This window comes from Pipra filicauda, unplaced genomic scaffold, assembly GCF_003945595.2.
Source record: "Pipra filicauda isolate LSUMZ 115617 unplaced genomic scaffold, ASM394559v2 scaffold2_size9829703_pilon, whole genome shotgun sequence".
Classification (NCBI taxonomy): domain Eukaryota; kingdom Metazoa; phylum Chordata; class Aves; order Passeriformes; family Pipridae; genus Pipra; species Pipra filicauda.
In genome coordinates, this window is record NW_024104421.1 from 3,284,212 (window position 1) to 3,304,663 (window position 20,452).

The 20,452-nt window shown below is 51.1% G+C and overlaps 1 protein-coding gene across 1 annotated transcript in view; it reads left to right on the forward strand.

The window, feature by feature from the left end:
- The window catches only part of CACNA2D4 (calcium voltage-gated channel auxiliary subunit alpha2delta 4), a 128,640-nt gene extending 112,175 nt beyond the window's left edge, over nucleotides 1-16,465 (forward strand). Inside the window, exons 31-39 of the mRNA XM_039383152.1 lie at nucleotides 742-812; nucleotides 2,199-2,274; nucleotides 3,951-4,003; nucleotides 4,956-5,011; nucleotides 6,386-6,406; nucleotides 11,608-11,725; nucleotides 14,516-14,628; nucleotides 14,935-15,017; nucleotides 15,461-16,465. Coding sequence (XP_039239086.1) covers nucleotides 742-812; nucleotides 2,199-2,274; nucleotides 3,951-4,003; nucleotides 4,956-5,011; nucleotides 6,386-6,406; nucleotides 11,608-11,725; nucleotides 14,516-14,628; nucleotides 14,935-15,017; nucleotides 15,461-15,547 — 678 coding nt within the window. The 3' untranslated portion in view covers nucleotides 15,548-16,465. The remainder of the gene's footprint in view (nucleotides 1-741; nucleotides 813-2,198; nucleotides 2,275-3,950; nucleotides 4,004-4,955; nucleotides 5,012-6,385; nucleotides 6,407-11,607; nucleotides 11,726-14,515; nucleotides 14,629-14,934; nucleotides 15,018-15,460) is intronic.
- Nucleotides 16,466-20,452: the final 3,987 nt, after the last annotated feature.

Genomic DNA, 20,452 nt, shown 5'->3' on the forward strand with positions numbered 1-20,452 from the left:
ATTTGGGATTGCGTCCATATTTGAGGTTATTGACTCCAAGACATAAATGGGACCACAAGCTTCTCTTTTAGTCCAGGCATGCAAGTGGGACTGGGGGGTTGTTGCCCCAGATGCAACTTTTGCTGGGGTGGAGCCCGTGCAACAGCTCTGGCTGTGTAAGCTAAAGGGATGGATGGGTTCATGTTGTGTTGTTTGGGTTACTTCAGGCTCAGATCTTGCACTGCAGTGCGTTGTAAAATTACGTTTGCTGCCTAAATAAATCTGTACATCGCACTTACACGTGGTGGGGCAGTTCACCCAGGGCAGCAGGAGAGCAGAGTTTCCAAAGCCACTGTGGTCATGGGCTAGCAGAGAGGCTCAAATGGAAGAGTCAGGCATTCAGATCCAGAGAACATGGGTTCCCAAAAACCCACAGGAGAGCCCAGGCCTCCGGTGACTCAACATGCCTGGGTCTCTGCAGCTTGAGAGCCTGCCTTTTTCTGTCACAAGCTGCAGGGACTTATGTGGGCTAAATCATTTCCAAGCGTGGTAGGAATGGTGCAGGATGCCCAGCTGGCGATGGGGGAAGTCCTCCCTCAAGCTTTCCAGGCAGCCAAAGGACAAGGCTCAGCGTTACCTCCTTATAAAACACTCGTCGTACATAGCAGGCTTCCAAGCAGACAAGATCAGCTGGAGCCTTCGAGCATTTGGAAAATTTACTGTTGTCAGTTTATCCTGTTTTTTCCTTTTTTGTACTTGCAGACTGGAAAATTTTTTGGTGCAGTGGATGGCTCAGTAATGACCCAGCTGCTAAACATGGGCATGTTCAGGCGGTAAGTGGGGGATCTCCACGCTGTACTTCTCGTTCTTCGCTGGTGTGTGGGTCAGAGCATATTGGTTCCTCTGAGAGGCACTTGAGCAGGGGAAAATGTACATGCTGATGATGCATGTGACTCTCTTATTTAGAAACAAGAGCTCCTTTAGCTACCTGCCCCCTCCCCCGACTCGCTCAAGGATCATCACCACACAGGCTGTTTCTCCTCATCTCCTGCTCTTCCACCTGCTGCAAAACACAGAAAGACACAGTAACTTCCAATCTTTATGTGGCCAGAAAATAGCTGCTTCTCTGTCTGGGAAACATTTCTTGTCATTTTGGGTACAAAAGTGCTTCAGTTCCTCCTGCCACTGGGAAAAGCCCTTCTACGGAATAGTTGTCTGAGAGCCCCCCAGGATGCAGCATTGCAACTGGCTGACCACATTTCTCTTTCTCTTAAAAATACTTCTGTTCATCTCAGTCCACTCCCCCAGCTGATGTCGAAAGAGAGTTCAGAGTTTCAGTGAAAACAGGAACTAGGGGGTGTTGCCGGTGTATTTTGGTTCTGAAAAAAATCTCCGGAGCAGTTAATTAGGGGTGAGATAAGAAAGGGTTTATTTGCCAAGGCAATAGGTGATATAGACACGCGGGCGCCCTGTGCCCGAGAGGTTACATTTTATAACGTTATCCATCCAATCCCAGATGTGTCCACCCTTTGGCCCTTCCTCTGGTCCGCCCCGGGCCCTCCCCCTGAGAATTGGGTCTGGGGTCTTTTTGGGACCCCCCCTTCATCATCTTCAGCTTCATCACAGCACAAAGGGTACATGATTACCTAATTCTTGACCGTACTCTGTGGTTTAGGCCCTGATACGCTGTTCTCCAAACAGTCTAGGCCTTTGCCTTGACAAAAGACTAAACACCGCTACTGAATTCAGGGGTAGGTTGATATAGAAGGCATAGAATGGGGTAAAAGGGTTAGGGAATGTGTAAACAAGGGAAAGGAACAAGGGGACAGAGGGGTTTCTGCTTTTTAAAACCTACAATTCTTACCAGTCTTACAAATATTAGAAAAATAAAAAAAAAAAACATTAGGGGCTTAAGGCATCAGGGGCCCTGAGGTAGTTACAATCATAATTCCTCTGCTTCACAGCCTGCTTTACTCACTCTCTGAAATTAGGGACATATTTCCTTCTGACCCAGTTGCATTAATCCAGAGCCTGTATTTCTTGCTCTGCCAGATCCAGCACTGGCCAAACAGCAAAGACACGTGTAAGCAGGTCGCTGTTTTAGTTCATACAGGAAATATTTCATACATGAAATTTTTTAGAGAAGGCTGACTTGTCTGTCCCCTAGGCCAGTTGCATTGCTTGCTTTTGACTGCTGGCTTGTTTTGTTTTGATTGCAGGGTGACCATGTATGATTACCAGGCAATGTGCAAAGTACCCTACCACCACCACAGCGGCGCCCGGCCCCTGCTCAGCGTACGTATCTGGCAGCATGCAGCCCTCCCTGGGCTGTGCTTTCTCCTAGGGCATCTCCAGCACCTTGGGGCAGCACATTCCACAAAAAAGACTGTAGTAGAGGTTTGCTTTCAAGCGGTGGGAATGTCCAAACTCATCTAAGGCAGGTCTCTGAGGCAGCGGTGGCCTCTGGCTGTGGTTTCCAATGTGGATTTCTATTGGCATATAGGATCTCACTGAAAATTGGAAGGTTCAGGGAGAGGACATGAACTAAACTATGGCAGGCTTCCCCTAAAAGCCAAGGAATCAGCTAGCAGCTGAAATGAACAGGAATCCTTTTACAGGGCATGGTTTTACTCAGCAGCTCATAAAGGAGGGTTGCTCTGTCAGGGAACATCTGGGAGAAAACGGACAGTCATTTGGGGAAGTATGAGTGGAGTTGGAGCAATAGACAGAGTGGTGATAGCCCAGGGAACAAACCAACAGAGGGAAGAGTTTTACCAGTACCCAAATGCAACCTCTCTTTAGGCTGATACAAACCAAGAATCTAATCCCACTCTACCTTCCTAACGTGGCCTCAAACAGGCAGAACAAAGTAATTACTCAACCCTTAGGCCACTTTAAACTAGTTGGCACAACCCTAAACAGGGATTTTAACACTTTTAACAACATGTTACATTTTTAACAGTAAGTCTGTTTTGGAGTGGCTATACTTAAGCTAGATAAAATATTGTGATTGTAGTGAAAATATTTGCTTGATCGTATCCTCCAATTTTGATTACTGTCACAAAATATGAGCTGTCAAAACCAAAGTGAACTGGGAAGAGAATACAAAGGTGAGCATTCAGCCTTCATCTCTCATCTCCCCCTCTTAGCAAAACCCTTGAAAAGGAAAAAATCAAGAAAAGTCTGTTTTTTATATTCACACATAAGAATCGGTCGAATTCCCAATAATCTCTACATTTTACTATTTGCTGACTTATTTTGGCTGAAGATAAGTCAGTTAGCATAATGGAACATTATCTTGTGTCCTGTGACTACTGCATCTGTTTTGGGTTTGAGGACACGGGCATGATTATGAGAGAGACAGATGAAAATTAGACATGGTTACCATGAAGAAAAGAAGCAGCAGGATCCTCTGCAGATGAATTGTCCCTGGGATAATGCTGGATTTCCAATTTGTAGCTGAAAAGCAGGAAGATGATAGAAGTCATGCCATCTTGAGGAAAAGCTGGATGAAAGCACAGTTAAGCATAATCAATCAATGGAAGATAATACTAAATCCTGGGCTTGTCCCAGAAACACCACTTGCTATCAGAACATAAAGCATCCTAAACTGGTGGTGTCCCATTTAGCTATGTTTCTCTCCTGCTCTGAGCTCTGAAGGTCATCCATACTGGAGAGAAATCATCAAGCAATTACATCTTCAAAGTCCTTCATACATTTATGATAAACTCCCTGACCCTGATGGGGAGGGGGTGAGAAGATATTATTAGTAGCAAGGCAGCTCTGCTGGCTTTTTACATCAAAACATTTTGAACATTTTCCAGTGATGCCCAGACCTTGAATTTCCAGCCTGTCTTCAAGAGCTCTGGTCAGTGGAGGGAATTGGTCTGAAATGTGGGGTCCTGCATAACAATTATAAATTCTCTGACCAGGTCCTTATGGTATTTCTCATTTCTTCTTTTGTTCTCCAGCCAATTTATGCCTTTCTAGCTGCAGTGAAATGGCTGATAAGTGATTTCCTCATGTGAGTACCAAAAGATGCGGGTGTTTGGGAGGCTCAGAGCAACGGGGTCAAGAGCTGAGAAAGCTGCAAGAGGAGGCCCCTGCATAGGGCATTGCTGTCAGCCTTCTCCTGACATTCAGCTCAGCCTTGCTCCTGGGAGACAGAAAGCTATTACTATTCCCATTTTGAGAGGCAGAGGCCCAAAGTGGGTCTGGGATTTACCTGAAGTCACTCAGTACAAAGTGCCTGAGTCAGAAATAGGACTTGGGTCTCCTGGGGCCCTGTGCAGATCCTTGATGCCGAGTCCTCTTGCCTGTCTCCTTTGCCCGTGCTGAGCAAATGCACACCTTCCTTTCATGGGGGGAGAAGGCTGAAGGAAGCAAGCCAGGGAGCTCAGCTCTGAGTGACAGGCCAGGGAGAAGAGAGGGAAGGCTGTCCCCTAGATTTGGGTTCCCCTCAAACTTCTGGGGTGAATCAGAGTTCAAGCTCAAATTAGGATGAAAGTGCTACTGCTCAGCTTGCTGGGTGTGCAAAAGGGAAGGAAAAGATACAGCTCTGCCTATTGGTGCAGAATAATTCAAAGTGGCATGTAGTTACCTTCAAGTAGACAGAGTATAGCCTTCTGATGGCCATCCATGCCTGCTCCTCAGGTGGGGCCCACAGGGACTGAATTCCCTCCCAGCCTCAGGGGTTGCTGTACTCATTCCTTCCTTCACTGGCGAGCCCCTCACACTGTATATACCTCGGGAAAAAGCCCATTCCCATCTTCCACGGTACAGATCCCACGATACAGAGTTACACTCTATCATATGGAGAGGAAAAAAAATGAAAAAAAAAATCAGACTTCCACTGCCAGCAAATTTGCAGTAAACATTTTAGAACTGATACTTGCCGGGCGACAGGGCCATCTCCCTGACACCTGCATCCTTCCAGGCTGCTGAAAAAGCATCCTCTGTTCTTGCTCTTTTGACAGCTTCCTTTTGGAGTTTAACATGAGTAGCTTCTGGCACTCAAACAACTTGGCAGATGGTGAGTACACAAGAGTCCAGCCACCCCACAGCACGTGAGTGTTACAGCCACGGGTGACAGAAGAAACTGTATGGGGAAGCCTGGCCTTGTGCAAGGAGCCTGCCATGTGCCCCACACCTCTTCTTCCATGGACACTGTAATCCAGCTTCCAGATCCTACCACCACCACATCTCCCCCCATTTCCACCCCCATTTCAGGCTGCCACAGCACCAGAGCGGTCAGAGTGAGGTGTGTGCTGCTCAGAGCTTGCTTTCCTCAGGATTACTTGCTGAGGAGGTGGGAGGTGCTTCTCTCTGAGGACTCCTACCCTGAGTGCAGTGGGATGAGAGAGGCCATCCACTGCAAAGCACTTCAGTTGGAAAGACTCCCTTCCGGTCTCCAACAGGACAGGACAGAGCAGGGCTGGAGCAGGAGGTTCTCCAGAGCCTAACAGGGGTTTCAGGAAGCTAGACAGAAACCTTACAGTTCAATAACACATTGAGGGTCTTCACTTACCCACTGGACCTGCTCTGGAAGAGAGAAGATGATGGCACATGGTATTGCACAGCAGCTGAGTGCAGCAGAGGGGTATGTCTGGTTTGAAATCCAGTGATCTGTCCTGCAGCTGTAGTGCTGCCTGCTAGAAACATCCTGGGAATCTCCGTGGTCCCATCCCTAGCCCTGCAGGCAGGGGGTGATGTTGATGGCACTGAGGAAACTCCAAGGAAAAGGTGAGGTTGCTCTGTGCAGCCCTGTAAGGGCTGTTGTTGCATTCTCATGAATTATTGATCACTATTTTAGTGAGACAGCGGTACCTTCCATGCTAACTGTGGAGCTGAGTCTTCTGCACTGAACTCTCCTGGTGTAATGGGGAAACAGTCATTTTTAGAAAGCAAATTTCCCTTCTGCTCAGAAGACAAGGCCTATGTCCGGGTACTGTTTAGGTCCCACTCTCTTTCTCCAAAGAGATGGCAGTAGAAGCTGCAGCTATCCTCTAAGTGGCCCTGGCTGCTGCCATCAGGATAACAGGAGGGGCCCCATGCCAAAATCAGTGAGGAGGAGTCAGATGAGCAAGTGCAGTGCTCGTGCCAGGGCAGGAGAGACTGCTCCTTCTGGAGGACAGACTGACCTGGTGTTCCTGCACTGAGCTGCTGTGGCTGCTCGGTGGCTGCCGTTGGATTTAGTCTTTGCTCGAGGAGATGTGAGGAAAAAGGGAGGGGGTTCTCACTGCTGCCCTGCTCATCACCATTTCCTTTTGTGCTTTCTTCATCTCTTTCCCACATCACCTCCATGACTGCTGTGTGTGAATCCATGTGTTCATTGTGCTGCCATCATGTGAAACTGTCACGTGGCTCCATCGTCACTGTGTGTCTGCGTGTCACGGCGCTTCTCCAGCCAAGGCTGTCTTCCATCATTGTAAGTAGAACCACTTAACAGCGAAAAAAAAGAGAATTAACTAGAAATTCCAGGCTAGGAAAAATTTTTTTCCACCTTTTGGACAGTGGGGAACTTGCAGAAAGGTGTGACAGGGACAAGGCAGTGCCTGGCTCTATTTCCCTGCTCTGCAAAGAAGCAAGAGAAGCTGTTGCTCGTTTAGCTGGCTGAGCTGGTGATTGAAGGTCTGTCACTGAGAAGTTGATAAAAGAAGGAACACACAAGCCTCCTCAGGGACTACAATCACAGGCAACATCATCACTCATTACTACAGCATAGCTGGGCCCATAGCCTGTGTACTATGGCATGTCCTTCACCTTGGTTCCCAGCAGGCCCATCCTGTTTCAGTTTTTATCCCAAAACCAAAGACCAACCCACGCCTTCTTGCAGGAAAAACTATACGAATCTCGTAGACATCAGTTATTAAGAAGCAACTTAAGTCTTCTTTTCCACACCCCATGGCTTAGGTCCTTCTGATAAATCCCAGCCCAGCTCCAGGATAATGCAAAACTACTTTCAAGCAGTTCAGCTGATAAGTATATGCTCTAGCTCATAAATCCGCTCCTACAGGCGAGTTAGAAATTCCTCCAAGACGGAGTCCAGACTGTGGCTGTGTTTGTATCTCCCTGATTCCATATCTAGCTTGTATTTGCTGATTTGCTCTCTGCCCAGCAAGACGTATGTGTGAGACAGAGATAGAGAAATAGAGACAGTTGGAATGCATTTTACTGTATGAAGAAGAGGAAGAGGAGAGGGTGTCTACAGATAAAAAAATGAGTGTCCATGTGTGTGTGGGAGTAGCAGGGTGGAAGAATACTATTGGGGCTGGAAGAAATGGATTGCACATGTTGTTAAGAAGGGGCTGTAGATTTTTGCCAGAGTTGTTAACATTTTCTTGACTGCATGCCAAGGCTGGTGTATGCAAAAAATATGAAGCGAAGGAGACATTTTGTGAGAGAGAAATTGAGCACACATTTTTTCCGGGTTATGTGCAGGGGAATTAATGATCAGGGTTCTAATGCTCACCCTTGCCTGACTGGGTACCTCTGGCTCTGCAGCACTGAGCCTATTTCTGCTTCCCAAGTTCTCTTGTTTCCTGGGAAGGTGAGACTTGCTGTCGGAAAATGGGCATGATATATTCAGACTGCACTCATCATACAAATCTGCTTTTCAGAGGGGGTGAGAAGACATGTTTGCTGCCATAGATTTTTCACTGCTCTCAGCATCTTAATTTCTTTCTGCGTTTGTAAGGGCTTCTGCTTTTATGAACATCACCAGGTTTGAAAGCTTTTAATTAGGCCAAAAATACTTCCAGCCAAGGCATGCAGCCTAGAAAGGACTATTTCTAGAATTCTGTAAACATAAAACTTTCCTTTTTTTACTGCATGGTAATGTACACAGAGGATATTTTACAAGATAATTGATCAAATTCTGTGTTTTATATTGGTAACTAAGTGGCAGATTTTGTCTCGTGTCCCAGAGTAAATCCACTGACTCTCGGGCGCGTGATTTATGCTGGTGGGAAAGAGTTCACAATCTGGGCTCTATAGTTCATAACAAGGCACGGCAGCTGCCTTTGCTGCTCAGAAGGATTGGTTGCCAAATGTCTGACAAAGGCTTTCTGGAAGTGCAGATGGTAGCAACAACAGCCTGGAATTAACTCGCTCTTTGCTATAAAGTTTGCAATATGTTATCAGCTCCGCTGGCTGTTTACTAATCCCTGACCACCAGACTCTCAGGGGGCTGATAGCATTTTGATGTCCAGCATGTGCATTGAGAGGCTCAGCCCAAGCGTTTTGCTGATGATGTACATGCTACTGGGCTTCTCTGAACTTCTCAGTACTGCTGCAACTGCATTGCTTCCAAGAGAATTAAGTGGCAGTAGGCTTAAGTATAATCTCTGTCATGGGTCTTGTCTCTGTGCAGAAGTTAGGAGATTTTAAAGTGGCTTCTTTTCATTCAGCTTGTGCCAAAAAAATCTGAGTAAAGATTGTCTGTGCCGGGCACTTCTCAATATTTAGCAGAGTTTAAAAATACAGCTTGGTGCACACGATGAAGTTAACCCAGAGCAGCTCGAATTGCAAAGGGTCATGAAAGACTCAACCAGAAATGCCCCTTCTGAGACTGACACAGCCCATAATGCCAGTGGCAAAAGTGCCTCTGAAGGAACCAAACCTGGTGCACTTCCCACTGCACACGCTGCTCCTGTGGGTGCCACCACGGCGTAGTTCAACCCCAAATTAATGACCAAGTGTTGGCTCTCTAGTCCTGTGTCCAGAGCTCTTGCCCATGTGTGCAGGTCAGGCCAGCAAACAGTGCTGTCCAGGTATGGACATGCAGTCTCTTTAATTCCCATTGAGGCCCAAGGCTGCTCTCCAAGCTCACCAAGACCAGCATGACAGCCCTCATTCATCGCTGGTTGAGGCTGGGAGGCCTGAGATTGACTTCCATTCTGTATTTTCCAAGACGACAGTCTCTTTCACCCCCTCCCTCCACCCCGTCCTTCACACCACTGTATTTTATATTACTGTAGCTCCATCTGCTTTGATGATATTATAACAGGAAGCTGGAGCTAGAGAAGGATGTCATTCTTTACCAGGGACAGGGGAAAACTGAGGTCCTGGATGAAATCCCTGTTATGTCAGGAGCCTTTGCCACTCCTGACATGAGCAATACTCTAAATTCCTGCTAGCAGTTTGCCCCAACTTTATCAGGTCACCTTTGCGGTCATCACAGCAACTCTTCTGAGCAAGAATGGCACAGTCCATTGCCAACAGCTGGGCTGCAGTGACAGTGCTGCAAATCCGGGGTAACACAACAGGACTTCGATGGTTTGTGGCTGAAAGACCAGTGTGTGGCCTTGCCACAAGCATGTCCTTGAGAAGGTCTGTTCCCAGTCCAGACTAGCCTGGCCACCTGTTCCAGGGTTTGGAGCTGCTTTCCTGGCCTCAATTACAGTGAATTAGGGCTGAAAGGGTTCCCACTCTGTTCCTCACACTCCTTTGGTCTTATTTTAGGGACTTTACTGGCCAGAATAGTTACCAGTCCTGGAGGTGGTCTGAGCTAGAAAGCATTTGCAGCTTCTCTCCTTACAACACAAACACTGATATTTTGCATGTTCCATCAGAAATGTCTAAGCCTTTGAAATTCACCTCAGGAACAGGGTCTTCTTCTGCTCATCCCAAATCTCCTCAGGACTACTTTTTCCTTGTAACAGAGGCATTCTCCATTAGCAAAAAACGGGAGGGGCTTTTCTGTGCTTCTGCGGTGTGGGGTTCTCACAGAGGGACAGCAAATGGTGGCAGAGCACAGCCAGGCAGCTCCTGGCTGATGGCAGAGGTGCTGCCAGCCCCTGAAATGAGGAGTTTAGTTGATTAATTCAATGTAAATCCAAGGTGAATACAAAACAAGGCACCATGCTGAAATCGTGCTCTCTGTGCTTTTGGATCTGTGCAAAATTAACCTAACCATGAGACCGACAGGTGGGTCCCACAGTCTGGGAGGATTTTAAGGGGCTGCCTCATGAGCACTGTTTTTCGAGAGTTCAGAAGAAAAGCACAAAAAAACCTACCAAGGACTCTGTACTGCAGGGAAGGGCTTGAGTACCCATTATATTCACCCGGGAAGGGCATTAGAGGGGAAATTGGGCTGGAGTTCCTGAGAGAAAAATCAGAGAAAATCATCCATTTTTTCTCCCTCTCATTTAATCCACATTGTTTAGACGGCAAGCTCCACCGGGTGGTGCCTGCTGCTGTCTGCGTGCTCTGGCAGCATCGGGTGGGGGGGGGGAAAGGAGACCATTGCTCTCAGCGAGGGTTCTACAGTGATGCAAATTACCCATCGGAATCATGGTGCCCTCTTGGTGCCTTCTTAACATACATTTGCTGATTAAAACCCGTGATGCTGCATTTTTCTATAAATCTCCGGCGCTTCTGCTGCACGGGGTAAAGTGGGCGCCCTCCCCATCCGAAGGACCCTCTTCCCTGCTGGTCCCCACCCCCCCGGCAGGGCTGCCTGTGGCTGTTGTGTGCGAGGGGGGCTGCGAAGTGAGGCTTTGTGCTCAGACCCGAAGCTGATGTAGAAACCATTTCTCATACGTGCTGTTGGCTGAGCTGCAGCCACCTCTGCCCTAGCAACAAAGCTCGGCGTTTCCATCGGCAGCATTCCCCTGTGTCCTGCAGAGGCAGGAGCTGGCTTTGCTACCTCCAACTGCAGAAAATAATTGCCAGAAGGGCCCAAGGCGGCAGTTTCAGGCAAGACAGATTTTGCTGAACTCCTAGAAAGAACGCTCTTGCTTCTCGAGGGAGGCTTAATAAGGCAGTCCAGCTCCCCCTCATCCCCAAATTAGTTTGGAAGTCCCACAGAGTGTGACTGATGAGTGATGGAGCAGCTGCTCCCTGCCTCTGCGGTGGATGGCTCCCTCCAGGAGCCGCTGCTGTGTCTGAGCTGGGTCTCTGCTGGTCCTTGAGAGCCATCATCTGCTTTCCTGTGGTCTCAGGTCAGATCTGTTTGCTGGCCATGGTTTCTTAGTGTGACAAATATTCAACCCCTCAAATTTCCTGCTGTGGGCTCGCTCAGAAGCATCAGAGGGCTCAGGAGGGATCAGCAGTTGATGAATCCCACCGTGGACACACAGGGTTCCCGCAGGGGCAGATCCCTTGGCACAGGCACTGAGACCAGCCCAGTCACAGGTTTCAATGTTTAAAAAAGTGAACCAGGGCTGGGTTAGGCAGGAGGGACTTCATTAATGCTGCTGGTTCAGTCAGACCCCACTGCTCCTTTGAACAGAAGGGTACCAGTGCTCAAATGACCCTTCCTACCGGGCAGGGAGTCCCTGGGGTGCTGTGGCCACTGCGGTCCCACAGCTGTGGCTTGGGCATAGCAGGGTCTGGGCTTGCTGGGGGAAGGCAAGTGGCAATACTGTGCGCATTTCTCACATAGACTGGTTTTCCCACACCACCTAGTGGGAGCAGGGATCACTGCCTGGCTGCTTTGTGCAGCACCTCCTTCCCATTATTCTCTGGTAGGCACCTGCCCTTTGCCACTCTTGAGGGGGTAGCAGGCATGCAGGGCTGCTCCTCCAACCTGTGTCACCAGTTTTAAATGCTTCCATCTCAGTGCAGGCAGCTCCTGTGTGATGCTCTGCCCTTCACCCATCTCACCTTGTCTCCTTGCCCTCGCAGCTCACAAGCACAAGAAACACGATATGTTGCAGCCCTGTGACACCGAGTACCCCGTTTTCGTGTACGAGCCGGCCATCAAGGAGACCAACGGGCTGATTGAGTGTGGAGACTGCCAAAAGTAAGAACTGCAGCTTCCCTTTCATTTGGGGGGGTCCCCCAGGGGGATGGCACACAAGCCTTGTCAAAGGGCCCCTTGGTGATGACAGCAACCTGAGAAGAGTCACCTGCTGCTTTGCCCATGGCGCGGCCACCACGGTATCTCCAGCTGTGGCTGCAGAGCAGAGCTAAACAGCTGTGCTGGACAGGGAGGAGATGAAGAGACCAGGTTATTTGTTCTTGATAAAAGAGACAAAAATTTAAAACCATCTGTTAATAAGCAGAGGTAGCTGTAGAACGAAGAAAAGAGCATTCAAATATATATATATATCTTTCCATTCCACAGGTTTCAGAAAGGAATTTTTTCTGTTTTCTCATGCTTCTGGCAAAGATTTTCTTAGAAAATTTTCCTTTTTGCAATGCTTTCGGCTTTCCTTTTCCTTTTTTTTTTTTCCTTTTACCCTTTTTCTGTTTTTCTACAGAAACAAACAAACAAAAAAAAGCAGGGATGGGGAAAAAAAGGAAGCGTGAAACTGAAAGAAATGAAAATAAGGGTCCACTGTTTTATTTTCCATTTTCACTTTAAGAGAAGGAAGAGTACAAAGTTAGATAGAAAAGTCTTTGTGGAAAAAGGCTGTTTTCAGTGGCTCCATAGTGCCATCAGCAATCACGTGTGGAAAGGTGGCAGAAAGATGAATTTCCACTGGTCCAGCTTTTCCTAACATGAGGCATCCAAACAGATCTGACTGGAATTCCCATTAAAAAAAACTAAAAATCCTACCTGGTCTGACTTCAGTCTTGGATCAACTGCAGGAAAGACTTAAAGGTTAGGAAAACAGCCTGTGCTAGTCAGCATGACTGTAGGAAAACCAGGCTTTGCCAAACATTGTTTCAGAAGAGATTGCAGATTTGGTGACAACAAGGTATTGTGTAGGGGCATTAAGCTCTGGGCAGATCCAGAGGAGCTGACTGCCCTAAATTGGCCTGTTAAGGTCTTGCTGCACAGATCTCTGCACCAACACAGCCTGGGACTGACCCCTCCTTGCTGGAGGTAGCACCTCACCAGCGTCACAGCAGCAGGTGCTGCATCCTGTCCTTCACAGCATCCTGCTCAGCTCCTTTGTAATTACAGGTGTGGTTACAGCCCTTGGATCCCAGGTGCATCTCTTGTGCATCTTTCGTGCAGGTGTTTGGGAGAGACACACACCCTGTCACAGGCTCTGTGAAGCATTAGCTCAGGCATGCAGGCCTTCCTGATCCCGTTCCACAAGCCCAGGTAGTTCCTTGTGGAGTGATGGTAGGCTGGGTGTTCTGTACTGGGGAAGAAGTTGGCTTGCAGATTAGTGCATGGAGCATCTCTGTCCTGGTTACTGAATTTGTTAAAGCCTGCTTGTCAAAGCTCCCAAAGCAGTCATTAGTGAAAAAGCCACTAATGAAATGGTCAGCTGCAGTGTGCAACCTTCAACACCTCTGAAAGGGAACACAGAGATCCCCAGAGGCTAGAGGGCAGCAAGACAAGGTACCAGACAAGCAAACCAGGGAGACAGGGTGCTCCTCCAGTGCAGCCAGGTTGGACAGTGGAGTGGGCACATCCTCACAAACCTGTATTTGTAATCCAGAAGCCCTCTCCCTTGGCCGAGCGGTGTTCAGCAGGACTGGGAGTGTACAGAGCCACTGTAGCCCTGCCACCAGTGCAGGCACACTGAGCCCGACATCCCCAGCCTTCCCTGTGCCCAGCAGCTCCAGGACAGCTTGCCAGCTCCCTGCCAGCAGGCAGAGGGGGATGGCAGCGTGGGCAGCTCAGCCTTGCTTTGGGTGGCTGCAGCCTCCGTGCTGGTGAATGATACATGATGGCTGCAAGGCATTGGGCAGGTTGCCGAGGTGCCCAGACATGTACAGCACCTTGCGGTGGCATCTGTATGCTTGGACACGCACCCCCTGTGACTGATGTGCACGTGCCGGTGCACAGACCCTCAGTCACAGGCACATGCAGCCTCGTGAGCACAGAGGCAGATCCGAGCTGCCCACACACCCCCACGTGCACAGCACTCATGCAGAAAACCCTGCACTCAGCCAAAACATGTCCTGCCCTCGTCCTGCCCTGCCCACTCAATGCCTGCACTGCCTGCCCGCTCAGCCCTCACGTGCACGTCCTCGGGCAAACGCTTCCATCCAGAGACATCACCACAGGCACGTGCCTGTGCTCGTCACCGCAAGCCACAGCCTGCTTGTCCGACAGGGAGGGGAAGGGGCAGGCGAAACTGTGGCCGCAAAGCGAAGCCGTGAGATTTTCGAGCATCGGTCGGTCGATCTCATCACACCCATGTAACGTAGGGTGCTGCTGGGATCCTCTATGTCTCTCTCCACTGACATGAAATTTAGCAAAGCACTGTTCCTCGCAGGACCACATAATAACAGACATCCTTGCATAGTATGAGCATACACATAAATGTATGTTAAATGGGCACTGACGTACCTCCAGACGAAAACAGGCTTTCTCAATGTCATCTGCTGTGATGTGCTGCCCCATCTTGTGTTGGGTTTGGTTGGTTGGTTGGGTTTTGGGTTCGATTTTGGCTTTTGTGCCTAGCACGGAGTTGTAAATGTGAGCCAGTTCAGAGTTTTCTGAAGCCAAAAGGGTGTGCCAGCGCCACTTCCCCCCCGTGTACATCTGCTCCCTGGGTCTCTCCTGCCTTCCATGACTGACATCCTTTTTCTGATGATCTCTGTTTTCTTTGCTGTGATTCAGGCAATGCAGCTCTGGTGTTGTAGCTGGAAGGATGTGCTTTCTTTATCTGTTCTTCTCTTGCAGGATGTTTGTGGCACAGCAGATCGTCAGCAGTAACCTCCTGCTCCTCGTCACGGATGCCGTCTGTGATTGCAGCATCTTCCCACCTGTCCCAATGGACCCAAAAGAGGTCAAATATATCCTTCCACACCCAGCAGGGATGCACAGCTCCACAGGCCCCTTCATCTTCATATTTGCTAGGGTGGAAAATGTGCTTCTGGTGCAATTGCTGTGGGGGTAGAGGGTACAACCCGACTTGTGGGACAGCTTGGAAAAATCTCCAGCCTATGCAGGGTGACCTGCCCTTCCCTTGACCTCCCTCTCTGTCTCTCAGGTCGTGCAGTTACACCTGTACAAACTTGCATCCGAGCCCTGTGTCTCTGTGCTGTGTTCATCCCCTTTTTCCCTGCCTGCTGCTGCCATTGTCCTTAACAGCCTCGCACATAACGCTTCAGTGAAGTGTGAACGGATGCGGTCCCAGAAGCTGCGACGGCGGCCGGACACCTGCCATGCATTCCACCCTGAGGTACCCCGGGGTAGCGTGGGAGAGAGGGAGGGAGGGCACACAGCTGAATTTCACCGTGGGCATGCCTGTTACCCATGCACAAATGTCTCCTCCTGCACCCTCGCATCGGGTGTATCACGTGCCCATCCTGCTGGCTGGACCCGGACACAGCCATGTGAATCCCCGAGGGGCTTCCTAGCAGGAGGACCCTCACGCATTAATACCACCTGGGAAGGGCTTGAGCTCAGACACCAGAGGGTCAGGAGCAAGCTCCCCCACCGCTAGGAGCCGAGGAGGCAAGTGCAAGCTTGCAGGCGGCTGCTCAAACCAGTCCCTTCCTTTGCCTCTTTCCTTTTGGCCACAGGCATTGCTCCCCTTTCCAAAGGTGACGGGTGGGATCCTTTCCCTCCACCGGCAGCCACCCTGGCAGTGAGCAGGCTGACCCCTTCTCTCCCATCTCCCAGGAAAACGCCCAAGACTGTGGTGGCGCTGCTGAGATCTCCGTCTCACCGACGCTGCTGCTCCTGCCGCTTGTGCTGCTCCTGCGGTGACCCCGCCTGCCACGCACCTTACACGGCACAGACCCGGGGGGACGGAGCTGCCGCCGGCCAGAGCGATGGGAGGGGAGGAGATGGGAATGCAACCCCCTCTGGGACACCCGCTGCGACTCCCTGGTGTGTCCTTCACCGCAAGGTCCATCACGGTGAGCACGGTGGAAGCTGCTCCCTCCTTGAAAACCTGTCAGCAAAAGGCCGGTGCGAGAACCAGCGGGGTCAGATCCTGGCACGGCACCTCCCGAGCGGCTCCTCCCAGCCCTCGGGAAGGCCGAGGTCATCAGCATGGCCAACATTTCACCTGACTCCCACGGAGCCACTTGGGGTACAGGGGGCAGAGGGCCCAGAGGGGCAGATCTGGACTTAGGAGAGCAGGAGGAGCAGTGGACAGTGTCTGCCTGTCCCTCAGTGGGAGCCGCCAGGACTTTGAGCATCCGGGTCTGGAGCAGCCCAGGCACAGCCCTGCCAGAACAGGGCCCTTAGTGGTTCCCAGCAGAGAGGCAGCATCTCCTGGTCTTGGGGGTGGTCCTCAGCCGTGACCCTGGGGGTAGGACACAGCGCCTGACCTGAACTGCACCAACTTAACATGCAGCTGGACAATGGGAGGTAGCACAGCTTGACTAGTTAGCTACAGCTATGCCAGCTCTGCCAAGGAGAACCCTCCTAACACTGCTAGAACAGCATCCAGATTCTTGTCTAGATGTGGACTTACCTCTGGGAAAGGGGTTTTGTATGACCCACCAAAAGAGAAGGTATGTTTCCTGCTACCTGCTGTCTTCACTGCAGAAGCAGCTACGAAACAGGCACTTTTCCCCTCGGAGCAGCACTGCCCTGCTCACTGCAGCTGCCCTTGGGTGTTCCCTGCTCTGAGCCTGGCATTCCTGGCTACTGGGCATGGGCCATTTCTTACAGAGCTTTATGGACAACGGGTGGGGAGCACCCATGTTTCTTTTTTTTTTTTTTTGTATGAACTGCTCCATACCATCTCATTAAAAACAAATATATGGCATATTCTAAATAGATACTACAGCTTCAGCATGTTTGGTGGTAATCGCAGCCCTACACTACACCCCAGAAACCTGTGGGGACAGGGTGTGGGTGGCAGGACTCAGCTGCAGTGGCCTGGCCATCAGGGACTTGCCACAGGGGCGCCAGGAAGTGCTCCTGATCACTGTGCTGCTGTTTTTTGCTGGAGCTATAGGAAGAAGAGCCTCTGGCCATGCAGCACACTGTGAACCCGCTGGCTGCACCCACAGCCCTCTGTCACTCTGAGGAGAGGTGGGGGTCCCAGCACTGGCAGAGAATGTACCAGGGGTGGGGATGCCACAGCCTATGGCTACAGATGAAACAAGGTCTCTCCTTGAGCTCTGCCCCCTCCCCATCTGTAGCCACCCATGGGTAAGCCATGATGGCCCCAGGGGAGCAGGCTGGTAGACCAGCAAGGCAGAATCTTGCCCTGGCCTCCTCTGCCAGGTGGGCCCCTTTGGGAGCCTCCTGCACCACTCCGGGCCCCCAGAGCACCAAGTGGCTCATCCCAGAAAGCTTCCACCTCCTTCAGGACAAGGGCCTACACCCTCCTCACTCCCTGCCTGATGAGCAGCACTGCCCACAACACTGTCCTGCACATGTGCCTGCCATGGGGACCTGTGGGGCTCCTCTCCAAGCCCACCAGGCCACCTACTTCCACAGCCACCACCACCAGGGCTGGACTCGTGCAGCTGCTGCAAAGAGGAGTTTTCTGGGAAAGGGTTTTATCCTCACGCCAGGTCTGTTCCCTTTCCTGCACAAGCAGGAGCCCACAAATACACCTCAGGTGTGCTAGGGACAGTATGGATGCTGTCCCTCTTTGTCACCCCTCTCACCTGACATGAAGGGGACAGTATCAGTCACAACCAGGTCCTGCTGGAGACTTTTCAGGACCTCAGAGGTCCTGCTGTGGGGGTTTTGCCTTGCTGGAGGCAGTGTTACAGCAAAGAGAGGAACGACTGCAGTACTGGAAGTAAAACTGGAGAGGGAGATGGTCTCCAGGCTTCAGATGCAGTGACCTTATCAGAGCCAGAAGCAGCCAAGGAAGATGAAGGCAGCACAGAGGGAAAAGGGGCTGCTGTCAAGGCCGAGGAACCAGGAGCTGTTCACAGATGGAGGAGCCCCTGGCTCAGGGCATCCCCCGCCGGCTGGCACAGTTCCCCCAGCTCCACGTGCCTGCCCTCCCAGGGCACCACTCTCAAGGATGACCTTCCTGTCAGAAAGGATTAGCAGTCCCATATCCACTCAGCTTAAAGAGGATATATAAATACACATTGCCCCGCTGCATATGAACCATGCTTGATTTCAGGTGCATAAATCCAAAATAAATATGAGCCCTGTAAAGATACCTGCGCTGAGAGAGTGAAGATGTGAAGTACACCTGGTTTAGTTGGCTCAGCGAGTTTGTGCATAGGTTGTAAGTGGAGGGAATGGGACAGGGGTGAGAACTGGATTACTTCTTAAGCTGAGAAATAAGGGCAAAGGTTTGCCCTGACTTAAAACTCAAGCACACACCAGGAATCAGGCTGTGGAGTCACTCACCCCGATGGCACACCACAGTGGGCAGCAGGACAGACATCTTCCCCTGCTCCAGCGCTGGGGTGCACGTGGCTAAAGGAAAAGGTGCTGTTCCCAAAGCTGCTGGTGCTTCCCAGTGCACCCTCAAGCAGCAGGGGCCAGGCTGTGGGCATGGCTGGCCAGTTCAGATGGGCCCTGCCAGGCCAGGCAGTGGATGCCAAGCACTCACCTCAGCCTGTGTGACCCCGGTGCCACAGATCACAACCCACCTGCCCCTGCAGCCTCCTCCAGCCCTCACAGGGTCAAACAGGATGGCAACTAAAGGTCAGGCATGTCTCCAGAGGGAAGTGGCTCCTGCTTCTGTACATGAGGTTTGTGTTAGCTGTTTATTAGGAGGCAAACAGAGCCCTTCCCACAGTGCTGCTGATCCACAGTGGGATGAGCTGCACCTAGGTATGGTTTGAGCCTTGGAAGGCAAACGGCTTCTTTTATTATTTTATTTTTGGCAGCAAAGCAGACCATAAGCAAACCTACCCATTTCTGGTCTCCAACGTGGGGTTAAGCAAATTCCATTTCATGCTCTGACAGAGATAGTGACTCATGACCCTACAGCGAGAGAAAAATCCTCAGGAAGAGCAGCTGCCCTAGCTCCCAACTTCTTCAGCCATGTGCTGGGCACAGCAGATGAAAATAGGTCAGCAAAAGCAAACAACGAGCTGAGACCAGAGGATCTGACCAGCAGCAGAGCAGCTGTGAGAGGAGCCGTCTCTTACTTCCAGCTGAGCAGCACCCCACTGCCATCCTGGTACAGCACATAAATCACAGCTGTCCCTCCTGCAAGACCCTGTCCATCCCTGTAAGCACACAAACTGTAGGCATCAGGGTTTATTCTGTCAGGGCAAGACTCGAGGGGAGAAAGCCCACTAAGTGGTGCTCTGCAGCCAGGGGTGTCCATCAGACCCACCCAACCACATCTGGCTGCCGCACGGACCAGGGGCTTCACAAGCCCTAAATCTGCAGCCAATTTCCTCGCAGGCAGGGGGACAGGGAGCTGGGAAGGGACCTGAATTCTCTTCATTGCACTCCTTGCAGGCTTCAGAAACACCCCACTGCAGGCTGAGGTAACCCTGGATCTCCCCCAAACACTGCGGTGGGCAATGAGGGCGTCCGAGCCGCAGGCAGGGGCACACACCTTGCACAGTGTTGCGCACACGTGCCCTCCCTTGACTCATGCCTTGGGACACAGCAGGCTCATGACTAGACCTTCAAGTGTGGCCAGACAGGGATGACTTCACCCTACAAAATAGTAGGAAAATCAGCCCTGGATTTACAGCAGCTGTTTGCAGTTGAGATCGGGCACAAAAGCAGGCTGGCCTGAGTTGGCTTATACTTAGCAAGAGCCTGGCACATCCCAGGCTGGGGATAGCAGCAGTCCTAGTGAGGAGCTGCATGCTCCAAGTGGGTTAAGGTTGCCCATCTCTGCCATAGTGAAGAATCAGTACCACAGTCTTCCTTGGTTTTATGCACACCTCAAACTCGGGCCCCACAGAGTATTTTCCAGGATCCTTTTTCAGCTGATAAAGCCCACTGGCACCGTCAGAACAGAAACCCTGAGCTCTCTCAGGCCTCTGCTTGTAGGGGAGGGGGCTGAGGGCAGCCTGAAGCAGCACACTTTTGTGCTAAGTGGGAAAGAAGCATCAAATTCCCATGTGATGAATGACTCCATCACCAGCCAGGCCCTCGCTGAGGGCGGTGGCTGCTCCTGTCCCCCTTGGGCGTTAGGGAGCTGCCCTGTTTCCCAGGCCCCTGCCACAGCTACGGGTTCCCCTACACCACCTCTGCCTACCCCTGACAGGAGCCTTTACACCTTCTGTGGCTCAGGTAAACCTCTCTGTCATTGCCTCCCGTGACCTCAGCCGCAGCCACGCGGCCCCTCATCAGCGCGTGATGCCAAAGGTAATGGCCCCACTCGAACGCCACCAAGCACGTTTCTTCAGTAAATACCTCCCAGGCCCCGCAGGAAATTTCATCAGCTCTTCCTGCTTTGCTTGCTGCTGCTGCCTCAAATTTTGGGAGCCCTGGCACCCTGCCTCTCCCCAGGCAGGCCCCTGCTGGCAGCAAGCAAGGGCTGGGCACCAAGCCCTGTCTTTATACCTGTTTGGCTCCTCCAGGGCCAGGCAGCTGCTGCTGTCCTTCCCACCAGCATTATGAGGAGCAGCGCCTGCGTTGCACAGGGATGTGCACGGGTGCTTCCTCAGCCCTCCTAAAAACTGCAGGGATAGTGGCAGGAGGCTGCCAGCCTTCTTGGAGGCCACCGTTGCACCAAGGGTTGGTCTCTCATAGGCGGCAGGAAAAGGG